General features: G+C 42.5%; 1 protein-coding gene across 1 annotated transcript in view; it reads left to right on the plus strand.

Moving 5' to 3' along the window:
- Positions 1–19,442, plus strand: part of TEDC1 (tubulin epsilon and delta complex 1) — a 77,024-nt gene extending 57,582 nt beyond the window's left edge. Inside the window, exon 8 of the mRNA XM_075711047.1 lies at positions 18,304–19,442. Coding sequence (XP_075567162.1) covers positions 18,304–18,660 — 357 coding nt within the window. The 3' untranslated portion in view covers positions 18,661–19,442. The remainder of the gene's footprint in view (positions 1–18,303) is intronic.
- Positions 19,443–20,006: the final 564 nt, after the last annotated feature.

Raw genomic sequence — 20,006 nt, forward strand, 5'->3', positions numbered from 1 at the left:
TGAAGGGACCAGTGAGCGTGTGGGCAAGAGACGTTGGATTGACGTTGTTTAATTGCATTTGCAAATGGCATTTGATAAAGTCCCTGAGAAGATTCTCAACAAAAATAAACTGCCCACGTGGCTGTCTTTCCTCTTACCCTTGAGCGAACAGCAGAGCAGGAAGCGGAGAGGAGGCGGCCGTGATCAGTTTGCAGAGCCAGTCACCAGTGCACGGGCCCGTGCTGCTCCGCGTGTGTATAGCTGCTCTGGGAAAGGAGGTGGATAGCAAGGTGCCCAGGTTGAGATGAGACTAATTCCCTGTGAGCATATGTGAAGGACAGCAGCAAAGGATTGCTGAGGGCCCTTGTACTGAGCAGTGATGTGGTAAAATGTCAGATAAAATTGGATGGAGATTAATCTAACAAAATGCATCCGAAGGGAGAATCATAATTTTACATGTGTTTTTTCTGTCACGTGAATGAGCTCTTAGGATTATAATGATAGTTCTGTGGCAACGTCAGTGGTCAAAAATAGGAAACTGAATCCTAAGAATTATTAGGAAAGCAGAAGAAAGCAAAACTTAAAATATTCCTGGAATGCTGTGTGCAGTTCTGGTCCCCATCTTAACTCAATAAAAAGATGTGGTTGAGCTGAAAAGCATGGGGAGGGGAAGCAATGATGACCCAAGATGTGAAAGTGTTTTTCTGTAGGGGAAATTCACCTAGGTTAGGGGTCCTTGTGCTAGAAGAGGACAGAATGAAGAGGGGTATTGCACTGGAGCAGGAGGAAACAGTTTTTACTGTTGTTCTGATAACTCCTTGGTTCTCATGATGGGTGAACCTAGAGGGAATTACTGGACAAATCAATGAAGCAAAAAAATCGTTGTTAGACAAGAAATACAGAAAGTATTCTCTGGTCAGGAAAGTCCTTCAGCTGCCAACTACTGGAGTTTGGGAAGTTGTATCTTCCAGTGAGGTATTGTTACCTATTTGTCTAGTCTTAAACTTACTCCCTAACTGTTGAAGTCTCTTTGACTTATGCAAGCCTGTGATTGATAGGTTTTGGACTATGTAGAGGTATTTCAGATGTGTTAAAGTCATTGCTATGCTGTGATGTCTGGTTTGTATGACTAAACACAATTGTTTATTATTCAGGACGTAGTCTCAGGGACAATGTGTCTATTTGTTGCAAGTTTGATCATTTGCACACTGTGATTCTGGAGGCTAAAACTATTGATCTTAATTCTTTTCAAATTAAGGAACTTATTTTCCTTGTTTTGCTGCTTTGTTTGTTTGTTTCCTTATTTTCTTTTGTTTGTTTCTGTCTGCCCACAGCTCTTTCTTTGGTTATATGCTTGGAATGACTCTGAAACCATTTCCCCTTTCAGGGACATTCACTAGAAGACATTTGAATGTTGCCATGGGATTTGGGTGATTTGTGAAACCCTGATTAATATGACATTTTAACTGATATCCATCTCTAGGCAGCAGCGTGTTCAGTATCTTGGAGGAGCAAAGGCATATGACAGAGGCGTGATCTGAATATGGGGCTTTCTTATTGTTAGCTTTGTTCTTTTCCATGTGGTACTGGGCAAGTAATCGTAATTTCTTTGGTGACATTTCGGGAATTTGTAAATGATCAAAAAGTTCAGTGAAATGGTTAAGCTTTAAAATTATTCTCTTTTTAGAAACAAACTTAACTGTAAAAGATGAAGTCTCCTAATTCCAGAAGAGAACTTGTTTGTTTGTTTTTTCCTTTCTGAATATTTCATGTTATCTACTTCTCTATTTGAGATGGGGATTTGATTTCTGTGTTAAACATTTGGCATCCACAAGCTGGAATGCAGAGTATTTGACTCCAAATGGTGATCATTTCAGTTTTCATTGCCTAAATGCTCACACTGTATTGAGCTTTTGTTGAAACTTGGGATATTGTATCTTGGGATCTTCTGTGTTGACTAGCATTTAAAAGCAAGCCAGATTCCTTTGAGATGGTGATATGATGGGATGGAGCTTGCTCATGCGTATGCCTCTGAAGCATGTCCCGGAAAGACTTAGAGACATTAATCTGAACTTGAACATGCTCCCTCCACAGTAGAGTCCTCTCCAGAAATACTGGTGGCTGTGCTTGCATGCTTGGCTCACATTGTACCTGAGTACCCAGAGTGGAGACTTAAGAGGTTGTAATCCCTGGCCCGTATCAGACTTCCTTAATTATAGTGGAAGAGCACGCTGAAACCTACATTTTGCCTTTGTTTCTGTATTTTTCTCCTGATCAGTCACCTCCCCTTCAATTCAGTAACCCCTAACCTTCCCAAACTGTTGTACCCACAGGCTTGATAGGGATGGGAGGATGCAGGTCTGCCCATTTCAGAAGAGACACCCTTTGGATCCATAGTGTCTTGGGGAGGGGCTGTTTGGGAGAGGGGTGTTTTGTTTTCTCTTGTTGGGGAGAGGGGAGGTGCAGGGGTGGTCAGCAGTGGTGGCAGGAATGACCTGGGACACCCCATCAAGTGGGGATGGTGGGGGTTGAAAGGCAGAGAGGCTTTCGCTCCATCCCAAGAGTCCTGTGATTCACTCAAACTTTTTGCCACTGCCAACTCATCACAGCACACTGCTGGTGACCTTGTAGATTCTAATAAAAAGAATTTTTTTCCTAAGGATCTTACATTCATAAAAGACTGCATGGTTTTTGATGCACTTTGTTTTAAGGCTGCACTATTTGAAGTAGGGAAGCAGCTCCAGAGGGTGATGCTGAAACATAGTCCTACATCCTTCTGGTTTTGCTTGGTTTATTTGGTTGGTTTTTTGGGGTTTTTTTGGTTGGGTTTTTTTTTTTTTTTTTTCCTTACCGAGCTTGAGTTGAGTTTTATCTACTCAAACAAGTGCACTTCCGAAGTTTTTCTGTAAGCCTTTTAATGAATTAGAGGTGGGCATGAGGAGCTGTGGGTACCCTAGTAGCCAGTGCTTGATGGCTGTGCTGTGTGTATGACTAACCTGCATGAAAATAAAGGCACGTGCAGTGTATGTATGTGGGTGAGGGAAATATAAAGTCTCACTATTTTCTCCACCATGTGAATGGCGAGGGGCAACAGTGGGGATTGGACTGGCTCCTGGTGTGCCACATTCTCTGCATCACCAGTGCGGGGCCAGGTTGTGTTTCTGCTGCCTTAAACCCGGGACTTGTGGCAAAGGGCCAGCTGAGCTCTCGCTGGAGAACTCTCTGAAGGCTTGTCAAAAGCTCTTTTTTTTTTTAAAGCAAACTGTTCACATTGCATCTTTGCTATTTCTGCTGTTTATTTAGTTCTCTGGGCTTTCTGCTAATATGAAGATGTCAGTGTAGTGAGTAAATTATCCAGGCTGTCTCGGGGGCAGGAAGTGGAGGAGTGGTAGGGAATGGTTCAGTGTCGTGTATTTCTTCAGTCAGCACATTCCCTTCCCCGGTCCCAGAGCATTTCTGTGTTCCACTTTGTATTTGCAAACCTCCATCTGGAGCACCAAGCAGCTGTCAGTGGAGATTTTCATGCAAAAAGAAATTGAAGAACTAGCAAGGCCACAAGAGCAGCTTTTGGAAAGCATGGTTGGCTGGGCCCAGATGCCTGGGTAGGGGGAGGAAACCCAGAGAGATCAACAGAAACATCCATCAAAGGGAGCAATGGAGGACATGGACAGGCTGACAAGGAGGGACAAGGCTAATGGCTTTTATGTGTAGTTCTTGCATAGTAAAATGTAGAATTAAATTTGCTGCTGATGGAACTGCTGTGGTATTAGCAGATTTAGGTTATTAGAAATCATGGATCTGCTGTAAACAGTAGGAAGTTTAGGAAAAGTAGGAAATCCTAATGTTTGTGTTCACTTTTTGCTCATACATTTTCTTGCATTGGTTTATTTGTCACTCATCAATATTCCCAGCAGGAGATCTGAGACTGCTTGCTTCTGGTAAGTGCCTGTGGAGACTGCGGTGGAGATCCAAGTGATTGTTCTCGGAGGGCAGTGTGCTCTCTCTTGTAGTGGAAGGAGGAAAGAAGCCATCTCCATGCATTGGTTCTCCTCTTAGCAGCAGGATCTAACATTTGTGTTAGAGCTGAAGCCCCTGGTTAGCCTGGTTTAAGGCTGGCATGCATGTGGGGAGTTACTGCAGATAAGCAGAGCTGGGAGATTTTCTGAAAGAATCTTGCTTGCTTCTGAGAACTCTGTGCAGGTTGGTCAGACTTAATAGTCAATGTTAAGCTTGCAGCGAAAAAGATAAGATTTATTCTTCATTTGCAGATGCAACGTGCTGTGCAGATTTCTGAATGAGTGTTGAACTGTGTGAGAGACAGACTCCATGTACCAGTTGCTAAATCAGCAAACTGATTTTAAACACACACAGAAACTGTAACTGAAAATAAATTACCCAGCCTGACATTTTTCATGGGGCTTATATATTCTAAAAGACTCCAGCTCCTTAGGGAAGAGAGAAACGTTAAAAACTTGAGTGCTGTCTCCTGTTTTGTGTGCAGAACTCTGGGGTTTGAAGTAAGCGTGGGTAAAGTTTTTCTCGCTTCCCAAAAGATGTTGTTTTCCCTTCCTTTGCCGAAATGCAGAATGTTTGCTCAGGTGACAGGATCAGTTAAAGTATAATCAATAACCACTGTTAATATTTTACTTGCATTATTTGCCAACATGTTGGATACTGACCAAGGCAATGAAACATGTAGTAAATGCAGCTGAAGAATTATACCCCAATAAATTTTAGATGAGCTTTATTTAACAATAAACTGTAAAAAACCCAATTGCAATGAGAGAGCGTGTTTTGTAGCCACTGTAAATGTTTTAGTGCATTTTTAAGAAATAAGTATAGTACTTATGTTGTCACAGTTAAAACACACAATAAAACATGGACGAAGACTAGGAATGCCTGTAGGGCTCAGATGTGCAAGGTATATATAAGATTGCAGGTCCCAGCACACCTTTCTCTTTTGAATGTGAAAAGCTTGGAGGCTGGTGGGTGGGGTTTGAGGTTCCTGTGACCACAAGTTGCTGGATTTCAAGACTCTCTTGCAAGTGGTGAGCCACTGCAACAAATGTTGTCCTCCACAAGGGCAGGATCTTGGGGACATAGCTAATTCTGGCTGACAGAGGCCATATTAAACATGATAGCCAGTGGCTGTATTTTAGAGCAGCTCTACGTGAAACACTATTAGTGTGTTTTCCTGAACCTTTCACAGTGGGTTTTAGGGATGGTAACTTCCAGGAGGTATCTGGCTTGCTTTACACCTCTAGGCAGGTTCCTCCTCCGCCAGCAGGAGTTACAAGTGTTGCATGCTTTGAAGTACTGCTTGGTCTTTTAGGTGAGTTAATAGAGATGCTTTTGGAAGGACTGTTTACATTAACACATTCAAAGCTTAACTTTTAAGTTTTCTTTTTTCCGAAAACCTTGGCCTTGTTCTCTCAGTCGTCTGCCCTGAAATAGAGGGTACTTGATCATAAGAGAAGAAAGTATCCAACTCATTTCTGCGTCTTTGTCCCTTGTGCTTGTAGAAGAGCTGACATAAAAGTAAATCTGTAATTTAATATCATCTTCCCAGCCAGATATGCATGTAAGTAAAGCTTGTGAGCTCAGAACTCACTACTTTTAACTCTTCATCTTACCAGTTCTCTCAAAACCATAAGAGATCTGTTTGATTTTTCCCTTTGCAGGTTAGCTGTAGGATTCGGCCTTTGACTGTTGCAAAAGTCATGATGGCCATTCAAGCAGCTTCACATCCACCCACAGCTGCTACTCACCATCAAAACTGTGAGCTAATAAGAGAAACTGCATTTTCAGAGTAGTGGCTTTAGAAAATGTCTGCTTTTTCACTGAAACTCGTAATGTTTTATGTAGACAAATCTCCATCTGGGAGTTAAAGTTCATTTGCCTCATGCCATAGTTGTGGATAGGCTGGGTTGCTGGAGTGACCTTTGCTGCTCTGGATGCACTGCTCCTGCTGCCCCCAAAAGCAGAGAGAAGAGCTGCAGGGCTGGGTGCTGGTGGAGATTCTGCAGCACTCATGCAATGCCCCCTGAGGGGACAAGGGAGTATTTTCTAACTGAAAACCAAACCGGTTTGGGGGTGAAGAAACTCCGTGAAAGTCGTGGGATTTTGGGTTTTTTTGTGGTCCCCCCCCCCCCCTTTTCTTGTAATTTTTGCATAAGAAACACCCTTTTCTGAAAATTTGTATGACTAGGTGGTAATACTTTCCTCTCATCTGTGTATTTTAGGAGTGGTTTGCATAAACTTTCCTCTTTTTGGCTGTATATGCAGGGACTACATTGCTTGAATTTGTTTCACATCCTGTTCTCCCAAAGCAGGGTAATACAGATAAGTGCAAGTCATAAGCAGCATTCTTGTTTCTAAAGTGGTTACTTTCATGTTGCACAGTGATAAAGCTCTGCTTAAAACAAAGTGGGGCCCTCCAAGCCTCTGCAAGTCACTTAGATCTGAGATGATATCTCATATCATCAGTGTTTGTCTCTGCTGCCCAAGGTAAAAGTTTGGAAGAACAAATTGAAAAATAAGTGAGCAATTTATTATACGAAGCAATATTGTCTGTTGCCTTCCTTTGTAATTTGTAGTTGTCGGGGTCTTTTTCAAAGTAGCACTGCAGCCTTTTTGCAAGTGTCTAAATTACTTACACTGACATACTCTGGTTTTCATATCATGTATTTTCAGTATGTGTCCATTACTACTTTCATTTGTGTGATGTTCTAATTGAATTCAAGGATTTTGAAAAGTCTAGAGATAAAACTGTAGTTAAAAAGAAACACATTATAAAAGGCCGGGCTGTCAGAATAGATTTTTTTTTATTATTATTATTGTAAAATTCTGAACATTTATAATTTGGAGAAGGAAATAGGTGTTTATCTCTTATTCCGTGGTGCGCATTCAGAATTGTGTGGCATGTGGGACTTTTCACAAGTCTGAACTGTGTCTCGTTGTAGTTGATGGTAAAGAATCTGCAAGTTTGATGCTCCTGCCTGGAGCTGTCCCACCTTCCCGAGAGCAGCAGGACTGTACTGGGTGGTGGGTTTGCATATCTGCTGATATGAAGTAGCTGAAGAGGTTTAGGTGAGCTCCTGGCTCCAGGGCACAGTGATTTTGGCCATCTTGTTGTATATACTCTTGCTCATGCTTCATGTCTGCTCCTTTTGTGCCGGCATTGCTGGCATCCTCTTCAGCTGAAGAGAAGTGATGCAGAAATTACTGATTTCTTTGAAGACCATTTATTATTTTAAGATTTGTCCCTGGCTGGTTCTGCCCACAGAGTTGCTGCAATAGAATAATCACATTACGTTTTTGACTCCCACCTGCTTTTTTTTCCTTTGAGTTCAGTTGTTCTCCTCAAAAGCTAACCACTGGAAAAGCAAATTACTCATGCCAAAACTCAGGAAGAGAGAGTTCAGAAAATATTCATACAATAGGAAACTTTTTTGTAGCTTTGTGGAAGAAGGATGTATCTCGTGAGGCTTTCAGCGTAGCTGCCTTCATTCTGGGCTGTTTGCCTCAGGTATGTCCTTTAGCAATCCAACCGAAAGGCTGTCCTTGAAGCAACTGCCTCTGTGCGCATCTCTTCAGGGGCGTAGCATCCAGGGCAGCTCTGTAGCAGGAGGAGAGCTGGGTGAAGCCCTTGCTGTAACCAAGTCTGCTCACCCAGACTCACTGCACTGCAGTCACAGAGTTCAGTTGCTTTTAGGCCTAAGAGGATTAATTTCCCTTTTGCTTTGCCTGTGTGATAGATATTTGTAGGCTCAGCAAACAGGCAATGCTTTTATCAGTCGTGTGCTTTTGTGTTTCATATTGGTATTTGGAGGTATACTTTGTGTTTTTCTGGTAAAGACACTGAAAAAATCTTAAATGTTGTTCTTTTCCTGTTTTCTTAATCCTATATCCTTTTCCTTTATCTTAGGCTAAACTGACTTTTCTGACTCCTATCAATGTGGTATTTAGGTACATAAGCCTAAAGACAGACCCATTTGATTATCTTTAAAAAAAACAAAAACAAAAAACCCACCCCCCAAAAAAAAACCCCAACCCAAAAAACCCCCCAAAACCCAACCCCTAAAACAAAAAACAAACCAAACAAACCCAACAAAAATGTTATCCATTCAGACAAGTTCAGGTCACTCCTCTTTATGAACTTATCTCATTCAAATGCTTTAATTGACTTGTAACTTTGATTACTGTTCTTCCTCACCATCTAAAAGCTTTCCATTGGAGAACAGCGTGGATGTCGTTCTGAAAGCTTATGAAGTGCTTTGCAGTATTCAGTGTATAATAAAAGGAAGCACAGAGCTGCAGTGCCCTGCCAGACTGTGGTAGCTGTTCTCGTCAGATGCAGCTATTTGCGTTCCTGGTATTAAAACTGTATTTTTAGTTTCTCCTCAGAGGACTCCTCCCCCAGTTAAAAGATGGCCTTCTCTTCCCAGATAAAATAAGTACATTGCCTCTCTGTGGCTTCCCTGTCAGTTTGTTTTGGAATGACCATAGGTGTGCCTGGGAGCTAGCATTTGAATATCTTGCTTAAAATGCGTAAGATGGAGATGCATACATTCCTTTCTAATTGCAGGAAATTGCAAATCCGGGCAAAATTTGGAATGCAGCTGCTTTTGTATAATTACATCTTCTGTCAGTTGCTATAGCTCAGCTTTACAACCCTTCTAAAATGTCTTCATAGTTTATGGTACAAATAATGCCCCCATTAATATTACTTTGGGATCACCCCTTTCATTTATTTGCCACCAATTCCAAAGGCCTAAGATTTTTTCCTCTTGCTGAACTAATAATGAGTGTTAGAAACCAGTAATTTTATTAAGGTGAAATTTTGCTTTAGCGTCACAATTATTGTTAAGCCAGAAGAAATTATTTGAGTTTCTTACTGTTGCTGAGGTTTGGGTTTAGTAAGAAATACTCATGCATGTACCTCAAACCAGTTTGATCTGCCTACAGCATAAGGTGCAAACCTTTCCATTTCATGGCCTTACGAAATAGAAAGTAATGGTAATGGGTCATCGGTAAGTTGTTAGGTTATTGGCAACTAAGTGTTGCTATCTGCTACTGGTCATTAAATGACGGATAAGATACAGATCACAATTAAGAGCTTAATGGAATGTGTTGGCCCCACTTACACCACCATCACAATTGGAAAATGGTTGAAAGGTTGGAAAGGATTAAAGGAGGGGTAATAAAGGCATTATTTGGTTTGTCTTTTTTGAGAGGTAAGCATAGTGTAATTTAACCAAGGAAAAGTTATAGCTGGATCATGTTCTGGAAGTTCTTAGACAGAAGTGGAGTTTTGAAGGGTATAAGACTTTAGGTGAAAGATGGTATAAGAAGACCCGGTGGCTGAGGCGGAACTGAAAAGGGGCATATTTTTAACCATAAATGTATTTCACTGCTGAGATAACACAGGGATAGGGTAGCTCCTTGATCTGCTGGAGCCTGCGTTTAAAAAACCAAAAGTGTATGTTTCTAGAAGAGACCCTGTAGCTTACCAAAATGTAGTAGAAACATTGCAGAAATTACTAGGTGAGGTACTGTAGCCTGTGCTTTGTGGTAGGTTAGACTAATCAAACAGTTTATGACAACTTTAAATCCATGAATGTACAAGCATTGGTATTAAATGGGCTATTTCAGAAGAACATCAAGTCTCTTTGTGTACAATCAAGGATCTCTCAAGAAGGAACAAACCTCATTTAGGCAGGACAGTGTGGGAAGTGTTCAGCTATTAAAATAGAAAATTATGGTTTCCAGTGTTTTTAACTGGTCACTTTTCAGTGTGTAGAAATTGCTGCAGAAAATTAAAAACCTTGAAAGCTTACAGCAAAGAAGCTTGATTCAATGAGACAAGTTTTATAGAGCTGCAGTACAAACCCTATAACTTTCTTAGAGGTTTGAAATTACATTTGAGCAAGTTATTATAAGACATGAATTTGAAATTAAAGTAAGGTGGTTTTTTTTTTTTGTAGTAAAACACCTGCTTACTCAGTGTTGTAGTGTTTCCAGAACAGGTGATCACAGATCCTGCATTTGCTTTAACTCGTGGGTTTTTTTTGTATAAGCAGCAAATGCCTTTAGGTGTTTTTCTGAAGGTTGGGGAGTCTGATTTTTTTGGAAGTCACTGTTCAGAAAATGTTTGAACTTCACAGGCTCTGCAGGGCCCTGTCCCCTGCTGCTCCATAATTTTTCCCAGAAGTAGGAGCTGCAGGATTTGATTTTCCATCACTTACGCATTCACAGTATCCCTTGAAACGGTGCCTTTCTCTGCTTCTCTGAGGCTGAATGGGTCACTGTCTATAGCTAAGGAAGGAAAGCATTTGTCATACACTTAAACATGATTGTTCAAAAAAAAAAAAAAAAAAGCAAACATTTTTGTCCAAAGAAACTGCCCCCCCAGCCAAATTATTTGTTTATTTTTAAAGACGTGTAAAGCCCTCATCCTCCTTGTGAGTGAAACAGGTTTTATTTTTATGCATTTGGGGACACACAAGCACTCAAAACACTTGGGTTATTCGTAACAGTTCTGTTCTGTACAGAAAACAGTGACAAACATGGAGAGCAACCATGTTGGCTTGTTCAGTTCTTGCTATCTCTAATGATGTTTGAGACGAACTCTGCTTGGGCATCTTTTTTCACAGACAGACCATGGTGCATGCTTTCGGCACTGCTCTGTGTGCAGCAAGGTGCAGAATGCGTATGGTATAGCCAGGAAATTCTTGTATAGGAGCACAAAGAGGTTGTGGGTGGGAATTGTGGGATCCCTGTGACTATTTTTATTGTATTCCACTTTAATACTTACAGATCTTTCTGCTATGCTTACAGTGGATACTGCTTTTCCCCCTTCTATGTTACTGATATTTTTGCTTATTATTTCCTTTTGCATTTGCTGCTGTTTTTTCAGTGCTGACAAGGAGGGCTTTCTTAAAAGTAGTCTCCAAATCTTTCCCCCTGTACTCGGCGCTGGTGAGACCGCACCTGGAATACTGTGTCCAGTTTTGGGCCCCTCACTACAAGAAAGACATTGAGGTGCTGGAGCGTGTCCAGAGAAGGGCAACAAGGCTGGTGAAAGGTCTGGAGCACAGGCCTTATGAGGAGCGGCTGAGGGAACTGGGTTGTTTAGCCTAGAGAAGAGGAGGCTGAGGGGAGACCTTATCGCTCTCTACAACTACCTGAAAGGAGGTTGTAGTGAGGTGGGTGTTGGGCTCTTCTCCCATGTAGTTAGCGATAGGACGAGAGGAAATGGGCTTAAGCTGCACCAGGGGAGGTTTAGGTTGGAAATTAAGAAAAATTTCTTCACAGAAAGGGTGGTCAGGCATTGGAACAGGCTGCCCAGAGAGGTGGTGGAGTCACCATCCCTGGAAGCATTCAAAAAATGGGTGGATGTGGCACTTGGGGACATGGTTTAGTCTAGTCTACCCTTGACTGGTTTAGTGTGGACTTGGTAGTGTAGGTTAATGGTTGGACTGGGTGATCTTAAAGGTCTTTTCCAACCTAAACGATTCTATGATTCTCCACCCTCTGTTCTGTATCCCAGATACACTGTCAGCTGTGATTGCAGTTCTGCAAGGTTTTTCTTGGGGGGTTGGAGGGGGTGGTGGTGGAATAAGCACTAAATATAAACTGTAAGACAGCAAAAGGTATAAATAATGATAATTTATAAAGTGTTATTCAAGCTTGTATTGATTAAAGACAAGCGTTTGCAAGGTTGAGCCCCTGGACTGATCTGGATTCCAGTCTGGCAACTGAAAACTCCTAAACTAGCCTTAGTTGGCCACGCCTGGTTTCCAGTGCTCAGCTGTTCGGATTTCTGCGTGGCATCCATGCTGGCAGTCTCTGGGCGATGCCAGTATCTCCGTGCTTATCCTGCTTTCATTTTTTACTTATAGATCTTTATCTATAATTGATGCTTGTCTGTTGAATGAGAGTCTGCTCAGTATACATGGAAACAGAGCGCCCTGGCAGCTCCTCTAACCTGGGGAACGCCTCTCAGTGCTCGTGCTTGGGATGTTGCGATGTGCCGGGGAGCCATTCGGAGCCAGGCAGGTGAGTGCAGCAGCTGGCCTGGCAGCTCTTTCCTATTTCTGCAATCTGGCCCCTCATTAATCATATATTACCAAGTGTGTAATATTGCACTTCACCCTTTGCAACTCCTCAGGTACAGGGGGTCATCTTAGATGTGATAGTTTTAAAATAAAGCTCGGAAATGAGCTTCCTTTAGGAATAAAAAATTCTGCAAGTCAAATACTGTTTGGTGTTTTTAGAGGAATTAGATGAGTTTATGAAAGGTGTTGGGTGATTATGCTCTGATAGCAAAGGCAGTATGACTTGGTGGCTTGGATATTGCATCTGATCATATTTCCTAATTTCCTTTCACTCCCCAACCCAAAAAGACAAGATCTGAGATTGTTCTGTTTGTTCCTTGTGATTCGAAACACAAAGGAGCAGGTTGCGCTGTGTTTTCCAGCAAAGGCAGGCATCACGGTTTGTAGTCACTGTACAGAATAGCAAGAATAATTTGTATTTCATGCTGTATGCATATGGGGACTTCTTCCCTATTCATAAGAGAAGTACAAGAGAGCATGAGTGGACAGATACGACTGGAGGCAGAAAATGTGCCATTTCTAGGCTTGTGCAGTTTGTTTTTCTGAACAATGCCGTTGTTATAGCCGTTTCTGCAGAACTCCTAGAATAATTTGAAGAGGTTGTGACTTAAAAATAATGACATGATTCTGGTCTTTATAATCCACTTCAAAAGGAGCTCCAGCAATTTGGTTTGCTGCTTCTTTCTCGAAGCTGGCAAGAATGCGATCACAAAATGGAAATGCTCCTATGCCGCCCCCCACTCTCTTCCTTGAAATAGGTGTTTGGACCTTTCATTGCTGCTGCATTTTAAACTTCATCTCTAGCTAGTGGCTTCATTCAAGTATGTAACTCAGAGGCAGAGCATTTATTTGCTTTCTGAGGTTTTCAGGTTGTCATGGGAAGTTTTAACAAGCTGAAATGTTGACTTCCAGCATTTGGAGGAGTGTCACTTTTGTTAGGTCATTACTGGAAATTATTTAAATAATATGATGTGGTTATCTAGATCTCTTAGCATCTCTTTGGGATGTCTTGCATGGTGGTAAAATTCTCTCCAAATAAATTCACATCTGGCTTGCTTCTTAGCAGAAAAAGAAGAATTTTGTGCATTATTTTTACTGCACGTTTCCTTAGTGAGCTGTTAAAACTCAGACAGATCAGCTTCTCAGGGATGTTGCTGAGCCATGTGGAATGAGACACAAAGCTCTGGGAAGCTCGTTACCAGCAAGGTGCAGGCAATTGTGAGGAAACCACAGCAGTAATTGTGGAGGGCTGGAAGGTCTCCTCTTTGAGGAGGGATCAAATGAGCTAAATGTGTAGGTCATCTAAGCAGTTGATAGAAGTAGACCACCACAAGATGAGCAACTGAAAGACTGGGACTGTCCATGTGACAAATAGGCAGGACGTCCAGAGGAGGTGAATTTGGGTATTAGTGTTCTGGCCTCAGAACAGTGGAACATGCAAAGAAACTGGAAGGCAGCTTATTTAAAATGTGTGATACATCACCTTTTCCATGATTTGCCCACTGATCTCATTGCTATAAAATTTATTCAAAGTCAGAAGATTCCCAGGACTGAAAAATAGCTGAGATAGCTGTCTGGATGAAAAGGACGGCCAGTGGTACCTTAGTTTAGAAGAAATCTCAGAGAAGATAGGGGGTGTGCTGGGGAAGTTAATCAAGCGTGTAGGTGTTTGCAGGCTTGAGGCCTCTCCTGTGCATCAGTGCGTAAGTTAATCCACCACCGTGGGGACTGAGCCAAGCTGCCTGCTCAGCCTGTTTTTTGGATTTGCCTCACCTCACTGCCCCTTTCCAACTCTGGACTGGGCCCACCCTTTTCTGTCTTGGCTTGGCCATTTTCCTCAATCAGACCTCAGCCTGAACATTTTGGGAAATGCAGCATCAGTCATAGCGCTGTCCCTGGGGAGGTGGGAAATCCTTTCCACAGTAGATGGATGTCCTGCCTGGCTTAATTCCATCACGTCAGGAACTAGAGGCTGCCTGTCTCTGCCCACCCTCCGGCTGATCTTGAAGAGATCTGTTTTATTCTAGTGCTTGTTCCTTTGCATATTCCTGCGTGTGAATCTGCCAGCAGTGTTTGTGAACAGTGCAACCCTTTGCGCTGTGCCAGGTTTGGGAAGGGCAGCACAGGCCGTCTGTCACTTCAGTCTCTTTTCAGTCTATTGCATCATCTAAGATGCAGTACTCAGATCTGCAACTATACTAGCTTGTTGGCTGCTTCTTAGAATATGAAAATTGTTACAGTTTTCCCTTTAGCTTTTAATTTTTAATACATTTTGAAAACCTATGATTGGAAGACTTAAGTTACTTTAAAGGAAACCATCTAGGAGCACTCGGGGCAGTTTGGCCACTATCCTGTCCCAAACAGTGGTCGGTGGCATGGTGAGGTGAAGAGCTAGAAGGAATCCAGCAGGAGTACTTGCCTCAGTGTACACTCACGGCGCCTGTCCATCTGCAGCCCTCAAAGGGCTGGTGAGGACACTTGCGTGCCATGGGGAGGTTCCTGCGAGCTTATTGTGGTCTTGGGAGTGTGACACCAGGTAGGGTACGTTGACCCTGGCGCGCGCAGAGGGACAGCACACTTCCATGGGCTCAGTTACAGCGTCTTTGAGTGGCTGCTCTGTTGGGCTGAACAGCTAACCAGAGCAGTACTCGCTGCAGAGCGGGGCATGTGTCAGATTGAAGATGCTGATTCCTCATCAGCCAATTCCCTCTACATTTGGCGTGGCTTTTCTCAAAATGCACCGGGTCCCTGTGGGATGAGGTTGGTTCTGTAGAAGTGGAAACGATTATTATCATGTTGTTGTATTTACTCGGAGAGGATGTGCAGCAGTTGTCAGACAGCACTATGTTCCTAATTGGGAATTCAACTTCCAGCTGGTAGATTGAGACTGAAAGGGAGAGCTGTGGGATAGAGACAGGCAGACACAAAATGCTGAGGCTCCTAATCTTTTACAATATGTTTGTTTAATACAAAGTGGTCTGCTGAGATTGTTTTGCAGTGTAGAATAATCATTGTGTGCTGACTAATGGGAGACAGCAAGCTGTTAAAGAGCATGAATTAACCATACAGGAGGAGGTTACTGAGTATCTTCACAAGCATTCAGGATGTGAAGAGTAAAGAGTATTACTTGAAGGTAACCCTTAGAGAATTTTTAGTTGAAACCTACAAACCGCAACAAGAGTGTTTGTGGACATACATATGGTTGCAGAGCTTACCAGGAAGAACAGTGCAAAAAAGAACTTGAGCTAGCTTAACAACTCCAGATTGTGCTGATACAAAATAAATAGTGCTTTGCTAAACTTGTTCTCTTATTTCATATTCAATATTTTGAAATTTTCCCTGTTAAATTTATCTAATATTGTCCCAGGAAATACTGCCCCTCTTTACAGAAGATAACATGTGCAGTGCCCTTCTGATACTTGGATGTCAGAACTTTATTATACTTCTGCTTCCCTGACTGCTTGTGTAAGGCTGTTGTCCTTGTCCTTCCAGCTGCTCCTGCTTCAGTATAGTAATTCCTATTCCTGCTATTGCTATGAGTTAGAACTCAGTGCACTTAGTGCTGAGAGGAGCATGCTATTCCATCATGTGCCTTGCACAACAGATAATAAAAGTTTCCAATTTTGGCCAGTGGAGAGTGTGAAAACCTATGTTTCATTAGGAATTCTTTTATACAGTGCTACTAGTATTCTGCCTGAGTTTAATGCAAAAAATAAATAACATTTTGTGGGCTCTGTTTGCTGAGTGATTTTGTTCTTTATAAGTAACAGGAAATTTTTCCCCTCCTGGATTCCAGTGTTAAATCCACTTTGTGCAAACATTGTTTTCCATTTATTCATTGGCAGTGGGGAGACAAGATAACATTGAATTTTTTTTCAGTTTTGTTCTTCTAAAGTGGTGTTAGAGAATTGGACCTCTGATATTCTTTTAGCCAACAGCAAGAGATGCCCTGGGATTCCTTGGGGATTATGATAGAGGGACCTTTGGTTCTTGGACAAGGGCAAAGACAGACTTCTCTCAGCTTCAACTTTCTATTCAAATGCCTTAATCAACAGAGGTCTCCCTTAACAGGTGGTTCTGCATCGATAAAGCCTTGAACAAGTTAGGGAAGAATTCAAAGAAATTTACTCCTTTGCTGATTTGATCGATTTTTCTTAATCTTTTTTGAGCGGGGGTGGGGTGGGGAGGAGAATGATGCATCAGAAGACTATGGAGAGGATTAATTACTTGGCTGCAAAACTCATGAAGATACTCTGATGAAAGAAGTAGGATAAGTGAGCGAAGCCCTGGTGAAGTTGGTGACAGTGGGGAAATTTAACTGTGACTGCAGCCCTCAAGCCTGCAGTGTTTCGCACCGTAAGAGAACATAGTCTGATCCCCTGTATGTCATAAGCATCTGAGTTTGTGTCAGTACTGAAATGCTGCCTACTGATCTATGGAAAAAATCCTTTGTCTGCAGCTCTGGCAGCTTGTTTGACCCTGAGCAGTTGTAGCTTGGCAGTGGCAAAGGCAGGGGGTGGCTTTGCTACCTTCAGGCTCTTATCCTTGCAGCTAGTGCTGCTTTGAGCTCTGACCAACCTCTGGTGCTTCAGAGAGATGCCAAAATATCCCTGACTTTACAAGGAACTTGTCAAAGGCCTGATATGTGAGACACCAATATCTTAATGCAGATCTGTGGGTTTAAAACCCCAAGGGAGCTGTTCAGCTTCACCTGTGGCCAAGGAAGGGAGAGGTTGCAGAGCAGCTTCAAGGCTGGAAGCGGGTACCGTTAGCACTGAGCTTTGGTCAAAGGATTCATCCCTGAAGCAGCAATGAAGCATTTCATGGTTCATTATCCTTGCAGTAGGAGACAATGTCTTGTTCTGAAGCTGAATATCTAACTCAGGTTTTCATCCATTTGATCTTACGGCTTTGTCAGCGAAGTCTGGTCTCACCACTTTCTTTTCCACTTTCTTTTAGGATCTAAAACAAGTTATATATCTGTCTCCATGAATGGAATAGTGTGAGCTCTTGAAGTTTCCTACTATAAGGCTTGTTTTCTGGGCTGTGAGTCATTGGGTGACCTGTCTTTGAATCCTACTCTGTTTCCCTGTGTTTTTTTAAAGCATGAACTCCAGAACTGCGCACAAGTTCCAGCAGAGCTCTGGGACTTGTGCAGGTTGCAGAGGTAGCATCACTTTTCTGAAACTTTGCTGCTTTTTGGCTGAGCTGATGTGGCGGCTTGTTGCCGTAGCAGAAGCAGAAAACGCCATTGGACCAAGAACTGTTTCCCTGAAGGCCTTAGCGCAGGGTACCTCTTCTTATGGATGTTTCCACACTGACAACTATATTTTGAAATGAGTCACTGAATTGATGTTTGATCCGCTAGTAAAATTGGCATGGCAATTACCATCGTGCAAGTTCTTCAAATCAAATTGTTAGAGAACATTAAATCAAATGCTTTGCAGAAATCCCAGTATGTACAATTGCTTTTATCATCCAGACTGTGATTCTGTCACAAGAAAAGCTTTGTTTTATTGGGCCTGTCTTCAGTGAAGACACTGAAGTGTTCACCAGACACAGACACCAGCACCAACACCAAGTGCTGCCTGGTATTCATTTTGGTCTTAGTCTCTACTTTTTTGTCTCTGCTCCATTATTTTCTTTTTCCTATTTGTTATCCCATAATGAGAATTGAGAATTAAGGAATTTCTAGCTTACAGTTGTCATCCCTACTTTTTAGCATTGCCAAGTACAGAAAGCATTTGCAAACTGAATTACTGCTGTTAGTCATGAGGCAATTAATCTGTTATGACAATGTGGTGGCTTAAAGCACAATGGTGATGAAGGTCACTCTGCTGGGTCTCCCTTTTTGCTCCGTGTGTTTTGCTCTGAAGTCAAACCACCCACTCCTTGGTAAGAGGGAAGCGTGCAGAGCCTTTGTGTATTAGTCATCAGTGGAGGGGCTGGTAGACTGTGAATCTGCAAACAAATTACTACAGGCAGCTTTTTGATCACTGAGGCTGCTACCTGATAGAGAGCATGTGTTAGCGTAATTCAGTTTTCACCACCACGCACTTAGGTTTACACTCACAGTTGGCTCTCTTCTCTTTGGTACATCCTAGTGCAAACATGACATTTTGTGTTGTTTCCTGGCGGGAGGATTTTTTTCACAGAAATCTACCATACTCTCCCTGCCCCCCCCCTTTTTTTCTTGTCTCTACAGGTGAAAACAAGAGAGGAAGAACTACAGGAGTGGTTCTCTGCCACTGCTAGAAAGATACAGGAAAGTGTTGAACGAAAACTGCTAGATCTTGCATACCTTTGTGCTCCAAAAAAAAATAAAATGCATGGTTCGTGCAGACTGGTGTTCAGAAGCAAACATCCTGCCAGCAAAACAAGCTTTGGTAGGCCTGTGTGCAAGGAGGCTGTTTCAGCTGTCAGTGCCACAGAGGTGATCAGAGACCTACAGACGAGAGAGGCCAGCCTGGAGAGAGAGCTGAAGCAGCTGCAGGAAGAGTGCAGGCAGAGGCTGGATGAAATTGCAGAAGGGTTGGATGGAGTAATTTGTATCTCCCCTTGAAGAGATAAAGCTGGACTGAGAAGAGCAAAGGAATAGACTGGCTTGATCAGAGCACATTGTGCAGCTTGGTGTGGGGGAGTGTGAGGTGAGGAACCAAATGTAATTTCTAATTTTTAAGCCTGGGAATCATAACTTGTTACTGCTTTGTGACTTGCACTGGGGCCATAGCCTTGGCGGTTCTCTCTGCAGCCCCTTTATTGCTAACCTTGCCAATTAAATTCTGCAGCAGGCCTTGGTGGGAGTGTGCGTAAATCTCCCTTTTATCTTTCGGATTTCTAGTTCTTCTGCCAAGCACTGGGCTCTTTTACAGTGCTCAGCTGCTAAGCACGGCATACTTCGAGGCTGCGCATTGAAGTACTAATTGCATTCAATATTTTCCAGCAAATGGAAGAATTCATTAGTCAGAAGACTCCAGGTATTGGAGAACATATAAAGTACCAAGGCCTAGAGAGATCGGAAATGTTCAAAAAGTGTGGTGTTTTAATTCAGCTGGTTTGCATATTTGTGGCAGCTATAATGCAGTCACCATAAGGAAAAACAAATGCCTAATAATAAATAAAGCAGCACACTGATTAAATTTACTGGTGTGATGCACTTGAAGTAATTGGGTTCTCAAAGAGAACAAACTAGAAACCCATTCCACCGAGTTATGAGTCACAATGAGGTAACTTATGGATCTGCTATAGGACGTTTCCGTAAAATAGAAATACGATCTTAACTTCCAAGTTTGAGGAGTCTCCAAGCTCTGTCTCCGGAGTCTTCTTCCCCTGGAACATGCAAATGTTTTTCACTAGGCATTCGTTTCCTACCCTTTTCTGTTTTGCTTTCACCAAGGAATATTTTTATATCCTAGTTGTACACTTTCAGGAAAAAATAAATTTTTAAAAAAACAGTTTGCTTTTCATTTGTGAATTGCTATGAGCAATGGGCTTTCCTCAGTCTGGGTTTCTGTCTACTCCCCCTGCTCAGTGGTTTTGCTGATTACCAGCAGCTCTTGGCTTGCTCAGCAGCCAAATGTGAGGAACCTTTAAGGACCTCTTCCCAGGCATCAGTATGATTGCTGCTCTGCAGGGAGCCCATGTGCAGGCGGGAGTGCGTGGACAAGGCTCAGGTCTCCTGGTTTCTGCTGCACCAAGTAAACTTTAGAAGCTTCCAGACCTTGCTTACCTGCACCACCTGTGTTGGTTCTCATGCGGTTTTTGCACAAGCGAGCGGCAATGCAAATGTCAGTGGGGAGCCACATGGGGAGAGCTGGTTTGCCCTGGTTTCACCCTGTTGAATGCAGCATTGCCGGTAAGCCACGAGTATGCAAGCTCAGTTCATATGGGCCAAGTTTCAGGCAGCCT

Source organism: Pelecanus crispus, chromosome 5 (genome assembly GCF_030463565.1).
Source record: "Pelecanus crispus isolate bPelCri1 chromosome 5, bPelCri1.pri, whole genome shotgun sequence".
Taxonomy (NCBI): domain Eukaryota; kingdom Metazoa; phylum Chordata; class Aves; order Pelecaniformes; family Pelecanidae; genus Pelecanus; species Pelecanus crispus.